The sequence below is a fragment of the Stegodyphus dumicola genome, chromosome 10 (genome assembly GCF_044657685.1).
Source record: "Stegodyphus dumicola isolate Sdum_Otavi_A_Nest chromosome 10, ASM4465768v1".
NCBI lineage: Eukaryota > Metazoa > Arthropoda > Arachnida > Araneae > Eresidae > Stegodyphus > Stegodyphus dumicola.
In genome coordinates this window covers 130571983-130590484 of record NC_140777.1, presented here as the reverse complement: position 1 = coordinate 130590484, position 18502 = coordinate 130571983, and the positions used below count along the sequence as shown (strand labels likewise).

Genomic DNA, 18502 nt, shown 5'->3' with positions numbered 1-18502 from the left:
AGCATTTCTTTAGAATTTTTCGGATACACAGTCTCGCGCGCTGGAGATAGAAATGTCTTTTCTTTCGTATAGTGTTGCCATTGCTCGCTTTGAAACCGTTTAGGTTTTTAATCAAAAATTCGTTGAAGTGTTACAAAATATGAAATTGATAATAAAACAAATTTCAAATTCCAAATAAGCCTTCTAGATGCCTCTATTCTATGGAAGATTACATTATTTAAATTTGGATGGCTCTTACCGTTGCTTTATCACAATGAAACATACATACATTTATGCAGACTATTCTTTATTTAATTTCTTTTAATATAACACAGGGCGATTATATTTGGTGGCATTAATTTGAAAAGTGATTCACAGCTTATAGTGAATCGACGCAAAATGCCAAAATGAAATTAATAGACCTTCTTTGCTAACGTTTTTTGACTAATAATTTAAAACACCACCTTGAATAAACCTTGATTGAACTTTGACACCTTGATTTAGCGTTTTTAAAGGACCCTTTTCTGCTCTTGAATAAAGTAAAATGATTATCAACTTTTAAAAGGCATTCATCAAGTTTTGACAAATAAAAGTGAATATAAATACCGGTATATCTTGAATTTCCAGGATAACTTCTGGAATATGATGAACAGTTAGTTCCTCTCCAATCTTCTCACGAATTCTATTGACTAACTCCTCACTGAAATAATAACCATCCTTCATCTTCAGAAAGAGCACTGCCCTTTCCACTAAGTCCTTACTGTACTGAGAGACACAAATGCTGTCCAGAATTTCAGGAAAAGATTCCACTATCAAATTAAAAATCAGATCACTGAAAATGAAACAAAAATCATAAAAATGTACGATTTAATATATATTTAATGAATATGAGTTAAAACAACATACCATAACGATTATATGAGATTTAGAGGTGCTAAGGCAACCCGAATCAGAGTCATATTCATAAATTTTCAGGGGTAATTTCGAAGGTTTAAATACAGAACCTTCGAAACTAGTCCTGTAAATTTATGGATATTGCACTGATATTTTTTTTGCTTTAGCACCTTCAATAATCTGTTTATTGTATTATACATGATTTTCCTAAATTGAAATACATGTATGATTAAGTGAGCCTGTAAAATGCATAATACTTCTTATGCCTCAAAAATAGTGTCATTGATAGGTAAGGAAAACGGAGCAATTTTGAGCAACAGACAATATCTATAAATTATACGGATTAGTATTTTATGTGTTACTAAATTTTACTTCAAATGTATTCCAATTGTTATCCAATATTGTGTATAAGTTCATGTTATTAGAAACTCAAATATTGTTGTTCTTTCTATAAAAGACAGATCTTTTGTAAAATTTTCAATATTTTTCCTTACTTATTAGGTAAAAATGAACGTTAAATATACTAAAAATATTTTATAAAGTTAAATAATTAAATTTCAGGAAATTTCATTGTCGATCTCTTTTAACAGAACTGGTTTTTGCTTCATATTTCTCATTCTTTTTACCTTTAGAAAGAATTTTCATACACAGCAAATTTTTTTAATGTTTAAAATAACTTACTGCTAATTATTACGCGTGTGATTGTTCAGTGTGGAGGTCCAACTGCAGTGTGTATGCTTTCGTGAAGCATGCAGCTACGATGAATTTTGAGAAATAGAATCTTTAAGATTTCTGCCATGTCGCCCTACCAGAATAGTGGTTAACTACGCTGACTGCCATACGGAAGCGCCCGGTTTTGAATTCTGGAATTTATAAATGTATAGTGTCTGTGCGGCATGAGGGCACTCTAAATATGCGGCGAGCCGAAAGTCCTCTTGTGGATTGGGGATAGGGAAACAGGGGTGGGAAACCCTAGGATCTGTCTCCTCCATGGGGAGCTCTCCTGTAAAATTGGAGGGGGGCAGAATTGCAAAGTCGTGCTATAACCTATATCGTTCTCAAAACTCTTACCAACGATAGACGCAACTCCTATTGCACTCTCGTCACGAAGAATTTCGTGCAGTTTTAAGTGCTGTCATACCTTTTCTATTTTTTTCAGTCTCTTCTCATCATATCAACATTCAATTTTCATAGTTTGCTTGCAAAACTTTGTTTTTTGCCTTTTTATTATTAACGCTTTGTGTGTGTACTTTATTTATTAAATATCACGTTATTTGTGTTTACGTTACATAAAATTCAATTCAAATGTAAAATCGCAAAATATTAAGGAACAGCATATCTTTAGAAGTTCGGTAGACAGTCTTCTGTGCTTGATATCATTTATTTTCCTGCAGAGTGTTACCACTGCTCGCTTTGAAATCGCTGAGTTTAGACAAGGGAGATAAGTGACAATAACTACAACGAATCACAAATTTCTGCATGCTTGACGAGTGCCCGTTCTTCAGTTTACGCGACGTCTTCAAGGAAAAAATAAATGCGTTTCAGTTAACGAATTAACGAGTCTGTGATTTTCTTGAACTCTTCTGAGGGTTTAAGACAAGCAAGTCGACATTCCGTCTATTTAAGAGTAACAACGGAATCAAACACATAGAATACTGACGATCAAAACATAAAATCAAAACTGATAAATGTTATGCGACTAATATGACCAATACTATTTTTTAGAATTTTGATGAAGTTATTAATTCGCAGCTATCTGTCTCCGTACACTTAAATTTAAAAATTAGTTCCATATCGTTTAAGGCATTTGAAACTTAAATGGAGAAATTATGTACTATTTTCTCATATGCGTTTCATTATTGTTTATAATAATCTATGATGTTTAACACAATTTACGGTTCAAAACTCTTGCAAAATGTGATAGAATATTTTAAATTTGAATAAATAAAGATCTTGGGTAGAAACAGAAGTTCAAACTGTATGTTCCGTTATTGGAAAGATATCATTTCCTCTCAACTTGTGAGTTATTCATTGGAAAACAAAACATCTTGACAAGCAAACACGAACGCCAATACGAGAAACGAAATATCTTGTACAGCTTATAACTAAAGAAACTAAAGAAATAATTCTTACCAATATTATAAATTTCCGAACTTCCGAATCGACAGCCTCCAGGTTTCAAAGTGGCATCACTAAACAGATAGATTAAATGAATCAATTTAAAATATTACATTTATGAAAAGAGGAGTTTTATTGGTATAATGTTACACATTTTTTATTTATGTAAATCACAGATAATCACAGTATTTTTACACGTAATGTCCGTATGAAATATTTAATTAGTCGAAATTATTCATGCGAGTGAGCAAGTATGGTGATGAAAAAATATTTTGTTACCAAAAATGATTTTAATACTTCGTATGCATTCTGAAGTACTGATTTCGATTTTAAACATGAATTTTTTAGAAAAATAACAAGGCTTTACTTCTTTTGTCAATGACAACAATAAGTATTTTTATCATTTTTTACATGATATTTTAGATAATTTTTAAGTGTGAGGCTAAGACAGAGCTCTTAAAAGTATGTAGTTAGTAAGTATGTACTCTGTTCGAGTTTCAATATATCACGGCCAACAAAATGATTACCATCAGTAATAATTATTAGCGAAGATTTTTACGACGTTGTACAAGATATAATTTTGTCAAAAGTGAGGTTTCGCAAATTTGTGTTAATGCAAATCGTAATGGCCAAATTATAGTTTGATGCTGAATATTACGATTCTTATTTCCTTGTTTTAAGAACTGGAAGAGAATTAATCAACAACCATTCTCAGGAAAAGAATAAAACGAACACTGCGCATTAAAAAACAAGAGACAGTTCTATACCTCCCGTTTGATGGGCCGATTAACTAAATTCAACTTGAGTTTTTCATGTCTCGAAAGCACGACTTGGGATATGTATTAGATTTATATATAGCGTTGGTCTAATATAGGTATTTTAACACAAAATCGGACTTTTCTGAAATGACATGCCATTTTTTTCCGTATTTCGATTCTACGACTCAAATTATGCCAAACTGCCAAGTTTTGTAAAAATCGCCCGCGTGCATTTTAAAACATTAGATCTCAAACTTTTAGCTCCTCAATGTTAAATGAATTTGATATATATTTATTTATATCGCTTTTTTATTAAACGTATTTGATTCCTTCTTCCAGAATTCGAAATTTAGAATTTCCAGAATTTCATTTCAAATAAAATTCGCCCATTTTTTATGATTTATTTTTAAAATTTGTATTTTAAAATAATTTCTAAAAATGTACTGAAAAAAATTTCGAACTACAGCCTATAAACGTTTTACCATCATGTTCAACTAGATGTATTTCTAAGCACACCTGTAAAAAATTAGAGTGTTTATTCAAAATTTCCAAGGATATACGTGAATTTACACATTGGCGCGTATTGAATTTGGAAATTTGTTATAAGCGATAATAACGTCAAATGTAGTTTACGCACTTTGTTAAAAGTATTTGAAAGAATGAAAGATGACTTTTTTACGCTAGTTTAACAATGAAATAAAAGAAAGGAAAATCGGTTGCTATGAATTAAGAAGTAAGCCAAGTGAATTATTCTTGGCGCAAACTGAAAAAATACGCAAAGATAAACTTTTGAATTTCTCCGTAAATTTCACACCAAATTTTATAAAATTTAATATTTAGGCATAATTTATATCGTAGAATCGAAATATGGAATCGAAAAATGTCCAATTTTGTGTCAAAATACCTATATTAAAACAATGCTATATATAAATCTAATACATACCCTAAGTCACGCTTTCGAGACATAAAAACGCAAGTTGAATTCCGTCAATCGGCCGAGTAGAACGAGAGATATAAAGCTGTCCCCCCCCCCCCGCAGTATACATTGAAGATCTAGACAGCGTATTTCGATTAGTAGATTTTTTTTATTTTACTTAAAGTTATTTCTTTCCTTTATCTAGTCTAGAGTACATTTTTTAATTAACTATGATCTAAATATAAGCTAATTATTACTCAGTACACACTTTGGTCAAATTTGGAATTTAAGGCTCTTATGATATTAAATGTATAACACTTCACCTATGCAAAGAGAAAACTAACTGAGTAAAAATATTATCTGTGCTTCAACGTTTTCATTCATTAAAATAACAATATTTTTCAAGTTTCAAAACAGTCTATTAAGAATGATGGCTTACTATAGGGCTCTAAGAAAAAATATGCATCCGTATGAAATATAAATTTAACAATTCTGTTGACTATGCAGTCTAGGCCAACAGCAGTTTCCTTTTACATGCAATTAAAAAAATTCTATTTTCAATATTAGAGAGCTACCGTTTCCCGTGAAATAGTATACTGTTACTTATAATTCGTCAAAGAATTTGCATTAACTTTGAATGTTATTTGCATTAACTAGTAAATAAAAGTGAGTGCATTTAAAGACCTTTCGAGATAATGTACTCTATCGATTTGATATAGAACGCATTCTTTTATGTGCAGTTGATCTAAACATTTGATGTTATAATACTTTACTTACAACTGATAATGTAACACTTTATATATACCTTCAAATATTATAGATATAAGTTTTTTCCTGGACAGTTTAGTTTTGTTTCCTTTGCGCTTTAAAAATTTAATCAACCATTTTTATTTATAGTTATTTTTTGCTTCCCCGTACCCGAATATCTTTTGATTATACTTTATGAATTCTTTTGGTCTTTCGTTCAACAGAACCAATTTTAACCTATTCTTAGCTGAGATTGCACTTTCGCAACATTGTACAAAAAACAAATTATAAAACTTCTGCTATTGTATTTTCTTGGAATATAATATAGACTTATAAATATAGATAATTATAAATATTCTATTCTTATCAGTATTAAATGCAGACAGTTATTATAAAAGAACAGAATACGAAAATTTAAATATATGTTGAAAACAAGTTTCAGGTATATTGAGTATTACGGATAATTTTATAACTGTTCAAAATCTTAATTTAATTTTTGTTTTTTAAACTATAATTTAAAATATGTTTTGCACATTTGCACATAATACCACGTGCACCTCATAAGAGGTACCCTGTTGCTAGAATATTTTGATTGTTTACTACAAGACGAACAAAGTGAATAAATGGTACTAAATCACTTGAGAGATTTTTTATTTGCATCCTAAGTATTGAAAAAATGGATATAAATCACTGCAATAAAATATTACTTATGACAGCAGATTAGTACTATTTGCTGTAAGATTGAGATAATATACATGTATTAGAGCCATTTTAGGCTCTTCAATTAGTACTTGCATAGTAAAATGAATTTAATTATGATAATCATTTGTCGAATCTATGCAGAAAGACTGCAAATTTAATTTTGCATAAAGACTGTTGATGGAGAAATAATAGCATATTCTGAGCGAAAACAAGGACAAAAGTTTTCAGTAAGAGAAAACAGAATGTGCAAAGAGTTTCACAAACCAGAAAAAACCACTATCAAAATTCACATAAGTGTTAACCTGTGGCCAAATTCAGAAGACCTAGCGGAGAGTATTTAATGTATTCTGGGCTCGAGTCCCTGTGGATGGATGGTTGAATAATGTTTTTGAGTGACCCTTCCCTATGTAAGTATGAGTTAATTTCTTTTAGAAAGGCCTTCCAAAAAGTATTCCTCTCCTTAGATAGATAACCCTTGCATGCTTGGCAGTAGTCGAATTTCAGATAATAATAATAATAAAACTGTTTAATGAAATATTCATTTAGTTTAAATGGGAAATTCCCCTTGCAAAAGATGATAAAGCGATTTATTAAAAGTCAAATGCAAAATTTTACCATAGATTCGCAAATTAAGCTCCATGCTTGATTAAGGTCCAGACAATAAAAAGAAAGGTATACACAATACAACAAAGTGGGATATAAAGTAATGCTATACAGAAAATATGAAGTTTCATATTACCTTTTACCAACAAAAATGACGATGTACAAGGTACTGTGTTAGAGTCGTTATTTCACAACATTTTAAAGATTAAAAATTGCTTTTTATATTTTTATGCAACAGTTTAAAAATCAGTTTTTTATATGTAGAATAAGGCATAAAATAAGCTTTATGCTGACGGATAATGAAGTTGCTGATACTGCCCAAGAACTGGAATTAATAAGCTAAATAACAAAACTGAGCCCCTGAGGGCTCATGATTTGGACGAGCGACGAGGTGAAACTCCAAGAACTGTAAAGTGAGGTAAAAGTGGGAAGACCACTGTCCTTCTATACTTGCATGTGAGCCAATCAAACTGAGCTTTATGCTGATTTTTTAATTATTTTCCTTATGGAAGGGAATCTGCTAAAGTACCCGGTTAGGAACTTAAAATAAATATAACGAAATATCTTTACTTGGAATTTAGAGAAAAAGTTTTATTCTGTCTTTTTTTTAAGGATATCACAAATAAATAAAATAAACAAATGGGTTCCAAAATTCGACTTTTAATTTTTAGAGTAATGAGACATTTCCATAAGTATAAATTCCTGATAAAATACAGGGTACCCCAAAATAAAGCTGCCAAAAGCCGGCAGAAATAACGAAAAAGGATAATGAATGAAAATAAGTAAACAGACGAAGACAAGCAAAAAAGTGTCCTATGAACGAACACATGACAAGAAATACTTAATTTACGAGTTATGATGTGCTAATATTCTAGCAGCATTTTCTTACTCGGTATCACATTATGAGCTCTGATACGTATCAAACATTTAGATTTTTAATTTTCGCGAATTTCAGCAGCCTAATGTGCACGTTGTCAAACGGATTCGTAATGACCCAAATGTCTTATAACGTGTCCATTAGTCTCTACAACAATGATTTTGCAATTTCGGTTATGTTGATGGATTGTATTTCAAACAATTAACATAGCATTTACCTTACGTCTTCGTGATCTGCTTTGCATGTTGCATCAAAAGTGGCGTGAATTATCAGAATATCAACATAAAATTAACATTCACTGCCCAAACCTGCACTTTGTCCTTTAATCAGGGCAACATGGAGTCTGTTCACCCATTATTCCTTTGCTGTACTCTATGTTTCAACTTTTTCGCATGGAAAAGGCAGCTAATCTTATCCGCTTCCCATCGATGTTTAAAATCTCGTAACTCGTAAGTTATGCATGTCAGGCAACGTGTTCAAATAACACGTTTTTGCTTATCTTCGGCCACAAATTGCAATGCAATATTTGCTGACTTAATCCTAGAGCACTCTGCATATACGCCTAACATTTCTACCATTTAGATTTCTCTACAGATACAGTTTTAATTTTCTTTTCTGTGCTCCATTTGGACTGAGAGACAAGGAAAGGTATAAGGAAGAATATCGTTCCTTAATAGTTAATTTTATCTTAAAGACAGGAATTTTCATAGCATAATCTTCTCATATAAAGAACTATATAATGCAACATTATATCTGAAACAATTTAAAGCAATAACTGAAAATGAGATTCAAAACGGGGATATATTTTACCTTCTTCCGCAAACAATGAATCCCCTCGTGACAGGATTTATAACAACTAAGTCACCAATTGAAAATTTTCCTGAAAGACATTTTATCTTTAAATATATAAAATATGAATAAAATTATAAAAAACTGTCATTTTTGCCAAAATTTTGAAATTTTTAGTTGGTTTGTTAAATGAAGATATGTATGAAAATAGGTTTCAACATTAGATTTAAAAAATTGAATTATTCAAGGAATTATTTAAATAATAGATTCATCCCCACGTACACAAATATTTCTAATATGTACTAAATTTTTCCTTAATTCAAGAAATCAGTTATATAAACATTACTACAAGTATATCACATTCCTCAGATCAACATGTTTCGCACCTTTCGGAAGCATTTCTTTCATAACCTTTGAAATTTCAAATCTTTGTAACACCTACATTTTTGGATGTTAGAATTTTAAAATCTATATAAGAATATAATATTATGACAGGTCCAATCCGGCAGCAATAGTGGAATGCCCCACCGCGCGACAAAGGGGCATCATAGTTTGAGGCGCAATTGCATACGATTACATGTCACCTCTAGTTCGTATTCAGGGCACTATGACGGCTCAACGATACATGGATGATGTGCTGCGACCGGTGGCAGTCCCTTACCTTCAGAGAGTGCCCAGTGCCCTTTTTCAGTACGATAACGCACCTTTTTCAGTAGGATAAAAAAAAATATATATAAACTAAATTCGTGTACCAATGTGGTTGTAAAACCTACTCAGCGACGCTTTTACCGCTCTGTATTACGCATATCATTTCTAAATAAAGATCACTTATTGTCGTTGCTGTTACTCTCTGTTTGCCAAGTTTTATCACTTTCTGGCCACTCTTTCTTGGTGTTGTATTTTCAATGTCGAGTAGTGTATAATAAAATAGGTTAAATATCAATGACAAACTTTCAACCGTAACGGTAAAACCATGATTGAACTAAATAAAAGGTTGTAATATAAAGTGTAACCGAGCTTTCATATCTATTGAAAGCAAATGTGAAATATGGCTGACGATATAGACAAAACACTTTACGCATGATTTACGTCACCGTTGCATACAATTTATTCCGTTGCCTGGACACTAGCTGAGCACTCCCCATGCGTCATCTTGATTCACAGCACCACTAGAACCTTTCTTATATTTCAGACTCATTGGGATCGGTTTAGAGGCACATTTAAAACTTGATTCTTTCAAATAACGAAATAAATTAATAGCTCCGTTTCTTAAATTTCCACCGTCTGAATTTCGGGAAGTACGGCAGAACAATATAACATTTTGTAAAATGGATCTTTACTAACAATATGCCATCACATAAAATTAACGTTTGAATTTTTATCAGATGGACGCATCTAATTTTTTCGTTTTGTTACATTAGCCAAATTATGATATCATTCTTCAGAAATTTACATAATAATTTAAATAAAATTTTGCACATTTTTATAATTGTGGTAACATACCTTCATTAGTAGGGAAATTTAGATCTTAAATTGAAATCTGATCTATTAATCTCAAAAGTATGCATATTAAATTTAGTTGAGTTTTGCCTAATACATTTCTAATTGGCTCTAGAGACTTTCTTCTTTTTTATAGAGCCGCTTTTTGTTAAGACCTCCTCTTTATTTAAATGATTTATTCTTTTCCTACCTGGAAATTTGGAGAAATACTTTTCCTTGAACACTGATCCATCACTATCGCCCCATATGCCAAGAACTAAGGATGGGAATGGTTTTGCTATCACCATTTCGCCAGCTTCACCTATAACAGGTTTGCCTGAAAAGACATCGTGCTTCAAAAGAGTGCATAGATATAATACATATTAAACTACACATAAAAAATTTACATCTGGGGAATTTATAACATTTTAAATTAGCTCTTAGTTTTACTTAACTACTTGTCATGTGAGGCTTTCAAAGTCAAGAAAGTTTAACAGGAATTTAAGTGAAGCCGATAAGGTAAAGCGATTTCGCAAAATATGAGATTGAATCAATAATAAATGCTAAAAACTGTTTTCCACCCGAACCTGAAACCTCGAAGTTCTGGTAAACGTCATGAAAAAGAATTACTGTCTGGATTATTTGAGATATAATTTCAAAATGCTCCTGTTACTTTACATCTGCATTCTTTTTCTTTCGCTATGTTACTTTAATTAATCTTACTGGATAATGATGTAAGATTCTCACCAGTGTAAATTTAAGTTACTGTAGAAAGTGACGAATCTTAAGAACTAGTCAGCGAATAATCGCTTAAGTTCGTGTGACAAGAAACAACAAGATGGAAGGGTAACTAAGCCTTTATTATTCCAATAAGATTTAACAAAACTCCGTCTTGGAGTGTACGATCAAAGCCGACACTTGGGCTTGAACTTAAGAGACTAAGAAGTAAACTAAAATTAAGATTAACTAAAGAAGTATAGCCGAAGCTATCAAGTTTCTAATGCAGTTGTCCCCTTAAACAGTTCCAAATGACTGAGAAGCTATCAAGGGCCTGAGTACGGCCGATAACAACTTTGAGAGAGAGAGTGGCCAAAAGACAGACGCACGTAAATCAGAAACTCTGATTCTCTCTAAATCTACAAGTAACTACTCGGTGTAAATACCGCTCCTTCTCATTAAATATTCAGAAAGATTCCAAAACTACGTTCTGGCAGGAAGTATTAAGTTGAAGTTAAGAAATTGACAGGAAAGGAACTTAAAATTTAACTGTTAATAAAATTAACATAATCCTTACAATGTGATGCTCTAAAAGGATGAATTGCATTCAATTAAAATATACTATAACTGGAATATTAAAGAACTAAAACATTATTACCACGATTTAGCTAAAAAGAAATTGCCAAGCAAGATTCCAATACAAATGCTCAATTTATTTGGATATAAATGATTTGAAGTATTTTATAAATTACTTAAAAATAAGAAATCTAGCCGCCCAACCTGGATAGTGGTTAGCGAAGATGACTGCTGTACCGAAAGGCCTGGGTTTGAATCCCGGAGAAGGCATGAACGTTTGTTAATGTATAGTGCCTGTGCAGCATGGAGGCACTCTAAATATGCGGCGAGACGAATCCTCTCGAGAGGTTGGTGATAGAGAAAGAGGTGTCGGAAACCTTTAGACCCACCCGCAATGTTCTCCTTCAAAACTGTGGGGGGGGGGCGGAACTGAGCAAAGTCAGCCTGCATGGTGCTCAAGGCTATTGACAACGACAGGCGCAATCTGACCACAATGAATTTCGTGGGCTTGTTTTCATATTTGATGTCAGTCAAGTGAGATAAGTCACAGCAACAACATTAAGAAATCTAAGATCAGAAAGTAATGTTTAGAGGCTTATCTCAAAGAAATTGGCATCTAAAGCCATAGAAGAAAGTTATTATAGTAAAAATGAAGAAAAAATATTCTCTATGGTACACGTTAAATTACTAATTTTCAATTACAGTTAATACGTTCGTTTCTTTGCGTTAGCTTCTGATGTTACGGCCCCAACCTGCACGCAACAATAGTGGTGACTGCTAAGAACTGGAAAGTGCACAAAGTCTTGAGAAGGGTTTAAATCCCTTTTTATTCAACTTTAGAAATTACAGATGGATGCGTGCTCTTGACGCTCACAAACTACACCGACCCGGCGGTAAAATAAAAATAAGAAACTAAAAATGAATATGACTACCTACGAGGCTCTCTAAACGTAACTAACCTAACCGCGTTCTAAGATACCGCTGATATTTCAGCAAACTTCTGAATATTAAGTTTAAAGATTCGACTATCTGCCGAGGCAAGCACACAGGCCGAAACGCGTGGTTCTTCAATTTCTACCTAGCCACCTCCACGCTCGTGAAGCAAGAAAGCACACTATCGAACTTGTTTCCCTTCTATTTAACTCAAATTACTTCCGCTGACTATTTTAATACTTTGCGCGTTCTACTAAAATTTACGTACTCTGGCATTGGCAATTCCAGGGGAAAGTAAGGCTTGACAGGAAAGATAGTTTAAACTTAAAATAAATGTTAGTTAAAATAAATGTTAGTTAAAATAAATATAAACCCTACAAACTATTTTATAACTTCCTCAGAGTGAGCTTTTTCTTGCAATTGAGTAATCAGAGAGACAGGAAACAATAAAAATGTGCTGTTTAAAATTTTGCAATAGCTAGTACACTTTGGATATGCATATAAAAAGTTTCTTAAAAATATATTTAAACGTTTATCGGCTTTTCTTTAGCTTCAATAAACAGAAATAACAGAATTTTCTATAAAATAGAACGTCAACAACAGCTGCAATTACGTATTAGTTTCGGATTAATTCAAAATCCCGGAACACATACACAATACATTAAACCATAAATCGTGAAACAGTTTATGATTTTGAATTAAGAGAAGAATACATATAATATTCAAAATATTAAATCTTTGGAAACCAGTAAAACATCTGATTCATTATTTAACCTAAGCAGTAAGTATTTAACTGCTTACTAAAGTTTTTTAATCTTAAATTTTATCAGGAGAAATATTACCATAACTAAACTGATCTAACTAAAATTAAACTGAAGGCATGCTGAGAAGGCGGGAGAAATACCTTATATACTCCCCCTTTTAAAGGGCGACTGCGGATTAGACCCAATTCCCAAACCCTGGTGGCGAAGAATCATCATCGACCACCTTTTTTTAGTTATGGCGCCACTGTAGAGACACTAGATTATTTCGAAGCATGAGATTTGAAAAATGAGCAATGCCCTCGCTGGGACTCGAACCACGGACCTCTCGAATACGCGCCGAGCATGCTGACCACTACACCACGAAGGCATTCTAAGAAGGCGGGGGAAATACCTTATACACTTACAAAACAAAACAAACAAAAAATGCTGAAACTCATAGATTTTACAAAAACATGAAAATAAAGCTCTACACCACTTTGCTTGTGGGGAAAGGCAATTAAACCAAACATTTAAAGTGAACAATACACAAATATAAATTTAAATATGCCAAATCTTAAGCGGCTAACTCATACCTGCTTAAAAACAACTCCTAACAAACTAATAAATCATATATCAATAAGAAAATAACAATCCGGAGCACAGCTATCACGTAGCTGGGAGTTTTTAGTTTATAGCTTAATAAGTTGTACTAATTAGTGTCAACGCAAACTGGCTAAATAGCAGATATAGGTATTATTCCATTTCAATCATATTTATGGTCTGGCGAAAGTCCACGAAAAATAGATGGGATAAAAAAGAAGTAATCTAATAAACAGAGTTACAAGTTTAAAACCAATTTGAAGCCGAAACGAAAATTTTTAATCAAAAGGGGTCTAAATTTGAACACTTATGAAAGACTAAAGATTAATATATTTTTTAAATGATTATTTTATTGTAATGGATAAATCGAATATATCTAGCCTCAATTAGCTTTGAATTTTAATTAAAATTAATTTGATAAGCATGAATCTTGACCTGAAAGTTTAAAACTTTTTCTGCTAGTTTTGACAAATTTTTAAAAACTTAAAACATTTTAAGCTTTAACAAATTTCTAAAAATCGCCTGGCGTTGGATTTGAAACTTATACATTTACCAAATTTAGCTCATATTTCATTAGGCTTAATAACTATTATTATTAAAAGAATACATATTTTTTTGTTTAGCGAAACTATTTTTGGCACTCTATGGCTGATTTTAAAGGCTATTATATAAAAAATATTTTAACTAAAGAAAGACTGCGAGATAGAATTCCATAGCTAGGAACATTCCGAGAGAGTTTGCATAGACAGAATTAAATATCTGGAAGGTGATATAAAGATATTATTTATTTTTACAGAGAAAAGGTTATAACATCACACATATGATTTAAAAAAAATTAAAAGCATTATATAAACAAGTTTAATTTTCGTCTTATAGTAGTTCATAGTAAATACACACTTAGCTAATTTAGACTCAACATTTAGAACAAATTGACAAGAAAGAATGAAACCATTTTTGAATTATTCATTCAATTAAATTTTCGTGTGCAACATATTAATGAGATGTTACTTAATAACGATATATTTACTTATGGCAGCAAACATCAAACCAATCCCTACAGCATATTGAAATTTATCACTGTTTATCTTAGTAACAGCATACCTTCCTCATCTAAGCACTGCAAATCAGTGCCCAAACTAGGAGCAGTAAGCTCTCCTCTGTAAACAGGCAAGGAAGGATCATGTCCTGCGCTGAATCCCATTAGTTCGGTGCATCCTGAAATGTGCAATGCATTTATCGTTAAAAGCTAAGGCATTTTAAATTTAATTTTAAAGGTTTAAGTCAAAGCAACAGAACATAGATTATTTGTTTGTATCTGGCATAGTACTAAGACTTTATTAACAAATAAGTTTAAAATCTGAGATAAAAAAATACATTCATTTAGCATGAAGTCCATTCATTATCATTCTTTTTAATGTCGTAAAATTAACTACAATAGTTTAAAGTACTAGGAATTAAAAATAATTAATATATTATATCAAATTAAAAGATGTAGGAGTTTGCCTACGCTTTTCATGAAGAGGAAGAATAGAGGGAATATAAACTAGTAATAAATTTATCCGTATTTAGATTAAGCTTTTATAGTTCAAGTAGCAATTTTATATTTAAGTATTTTATATTACTTTTATATTTAAATATAAATTTTATTCTCTCTTAAATTCATTTTCTCTGAAAAGCGTGTGCAATAGTAGACGCTAAGTTAGAAACTGAGGTACTGTCATTTTTCCAGTTAATTTTCTAAAACATAACCGGATTTTAGCGATGGTATGAACAATAATTTTCAGATATTAATATTCAAACAAAATTTAGTTTTCGTGAAAGAAATAATGCAATTTATGTATTTTAGATTTAGATAACTTTTTAAAACATTTTGTACCACTGAACTGACAGAAATTGCAAATAATTGTCTAGACTTTAAAGAATCACATTTAACTGTTAACAAATATACTGAAAGAACATTGCAGGAAAACTACGATTTCTGACATTTATCATTCAAATCATCTCAGATTTTTATTTTTTATTCTTTTAAACCTGATAATGTCATCGAACTTCCAAACCGTTGAAGGAAAACATGAAATATATGGATTTATATTAATTTTCATTCCAGTTGAATATATATTATTGCGTTATACGGTTTCATGGATTTGTAGTAACTGATGACAACACTTCAATAAAAATCAAAACAATTTTTTTTCTTCATTATGACACAGGAGAGTTCCAAAGCCACGTTTACAGCCGCCGAAAAACTACGCAAACACGCTGAAACAATCTTCAACACAGTCTTCAGGCAATCAGGCTATAACGGTGAAGACAGCTTCATGGCAAAACACTCCAGACTCGGTTGATCGCTCTCGAGCTCATGTCTGAACTCAAAGCACTACTAGTGAACTCATCAGACTCAAGACACTCTTTACGGTAAACTACTCAAGATAGTCCGCGTTCAGGAAGAGTTTGCATAGACAGAATAGCTTTTGACTTGCCTTCGTGAACATTCTCGGGAACACCAGTAAGAATTCGTTCTAGACTTTTCACACTTCTTCTATAGCATATCGCTAATTTTGTCGCTAAATGTCGCCAAACGAGCGTTTTCGTGCCACTTTCTGGCAACCCCAACCTGCTTTGCGGGGAAGCTATCTTATCGCAGCTGGGCATTCCCTGCAATACTAAAAACATTTTCAAATTTTTAGATATAAAATCCTAAGAGTATTTTACACTCACTCTAACGGCTGCGAAACGAGGGCAAACAGGAAGACATTCCAAGAGGCCACAGATAATTTAAAGCCCTACTTTTAAATTAAGCGGCATGCATTAAAATTTGCATAATTTTTTAACTGAGGGGTTATTGTGACATTGATTAATGAAACACGAGATACGGTTTGGTTCTCAGTTAACTGTTAGTAAAATTAAGAATAATTACAACCCGCTTACTGACAATTGAAACTGCAGTTGGCTTAAGATATAGTATACTTGCAAAGAAGTCCAGACCTTTAATGCTATTTTGCACAGAATATTTATTTTAAACCAATATGCTTTGTGAAATTCATTTTTGCTGTCATTTTTTTAGCTGAAGCACAAGGTATTTTACAGAACAACTTGGACAATGCACATTTATATTTTGAATTATATAAATGAAGAAGTAATATGAAAAGGATGGCATATATATTTCTGAAATTTTTGTAGTTTTGGATAATGAACAATTTAGTATACTCTTCCTTTCTTGTTAATCATGAAACAACTGGCTGCTTTTAAAGGGATGTTACTATGAAGGATTAATCAGCTACCTGTAAATTGCAAAGGCCCAAGTCACAGTGGAGGAGTTTCCTTTTGATTGACGTTTAACAATATGAGATTGACTTTAATGGAATTCATTAGTATAAGTGAGTCTTCCATCCTTCTAAGTCTTGATGTTTCTTCTTATTAAATCGCAGAAATACTTATATATTGTGAAATATGCAATATGTTGTGAAACATGCAATATGATACATTGTGAAATAAGCAACTTATTTCACAGAGGATTGTTAATATGTGGGTGCACGTCATAGTTTTTTTATTGATTTTATAAGGTTGTATATATTATGTTGCAAACGAGTTTCCTCTTGAAAAGAGTACTGCTGATTTGCTGCAGAATTCTTGGTACAGGACCAGAGTATCAGAAAGGAGTAACTGTTTGTGTTGAGGTGCAATAACTGTCTGAAAACATGTTCACTTAATTTGTGTTTTAGCATTAAAAACGATTACACACAACATATTTGCAAGAATTAATTCTGAAAAATATATCTTACCAAAACCACTAAAGAACAGGATTCCTTTTTTTATTTTGTTGCAGACAAAATCATAATTTTGTGGCTTGACAACGCTTCCAGCACTGATGATAGTTTCCAGTGAACTCAAACTATTTCGTTCCGCTATTTATTATTCAAACAGCAATTAATGAAATTTATTTTAATTTATATACTTAATCAAATAAGTGAACATATAAATTGTTGAGATTAAATAAAATTACAAGGAGCAATTAGACATATAAATCGATTCTGAAATTATGCAGCTACTAAATGACAGAAGTCTACACAAAGCAAAATGCTTGCAGTGAGTTAAGGGAGTTTAGAATATAGCGTGTGAATACTTACTACACATTCGCCTAGACGGTATAGTGGTTAGCAGAACCGACTGCGATACTGAAAGACCCGAGTTCGAATACCGCAGAAAGCGTGGTTGTAAATAACATGGCTGTTGTAAATAGCATGGTAAGCATGGTTTTTGTTGTTTCCTATCTCCATCATAGGAAACAACGGTGGCTACTTATTAGGAGCCCCTACAATACAATGGTCACCACTTAAGAGTGGTCAGTGTCCAATAGGCAGGATCCAGTCATTAGATAGACAAATTAGCTAACAATTAGGCTATTAATTCGAACCAGCCAGTGAGAGTGTACATCATCCACTAACAATGCGAGACAATGTGTTTTCTTTTGTCATTGGAAGTGAAACGTGGGAAAATTCCTTATCAGAAGTTGACTCAAAATGGAATTTTAAACACATCAAATACCAATGAAATACTTATGTGAAAAGATTTACATTGGAAGAACCAGGCACAACTGAAAAAGGTCAGTCTAAGTCCCTCGCCAACATCTTTATATTTCTTGATAACAGAAGACTTCTCCATAATGATTTAGCAAATGCGTGTACAGTTAGAAATTAGATATGACTCTGCACAAATTATAAAATATGCTGACTTAGAATACCACAAGTTTTACACACGCAAGAACTCAAACAGCTTAATTTACAAACAACAGTTAGTTCATCTTGAGGCTGCGTTTTTAAAACTTAAAGAAGAATCGAAGGTTTCAGAAATTTCTGTTACTTCGAAAAGACGGAGGTACAACAGATATGCTGCATACCAAGCACATAGGCATACTCAAATCAAGAACAAAAGACAAAGCCTGGGAAGGAAATATTTATTTTCTCCATCGAAAAGGAAATTAAAAATCAGCACCTGTAGAAAGAAATCATTGTTGATTCGCTTTCTCGAAATGAACAGGCTTATTTTTGCGCATTTTCAGAACGCGACTATC

The 18502-nt window shown here is 32.2% G+C and overlaps 1 protein-coding gene across 2 annotated transcripts in view; it reads right to left on the bottom strand.

The window, feature by feature from the left end:
• LOC118183476 (acetoacetyl-CoA synthetase-like) overlaps window positions 1-18502 on the bottom strand; it is a 92551-nt gene that overhangs the window by 3618 nt on the left and 70431 nt on the right. The window contains exons 12-17 of one of the 2 annotated variants that reach the window (XM_085825549.1): window positions 17214-17336; window positions 14533-14646; window positions 10074-10199; window positions 8405-8474; window positions 3007-3065; window positions 586-788 (exon numbers count right to left, since the gene is read on the bottom strand). In XM_085825549.1, the coding sequence (XP_085681675.1) occupies window positions 586-788; window positions 3007-3065; window positions 8405-8474; window positions 10074-10199; window positions 14533-14646; window positions 17214-17336 (695 nt within the window). Of the gene's footprint in view, window positions 1-585; window positions 812-3006; window positions 3066-8404; window positions 8475-10073; window positions 10200-14532; window positions 14647-17213; window positions 17337-18502 lie in introns of those variants that run through there. The other variant, XM_085825550.1, reaches the window with a different exon arrangement.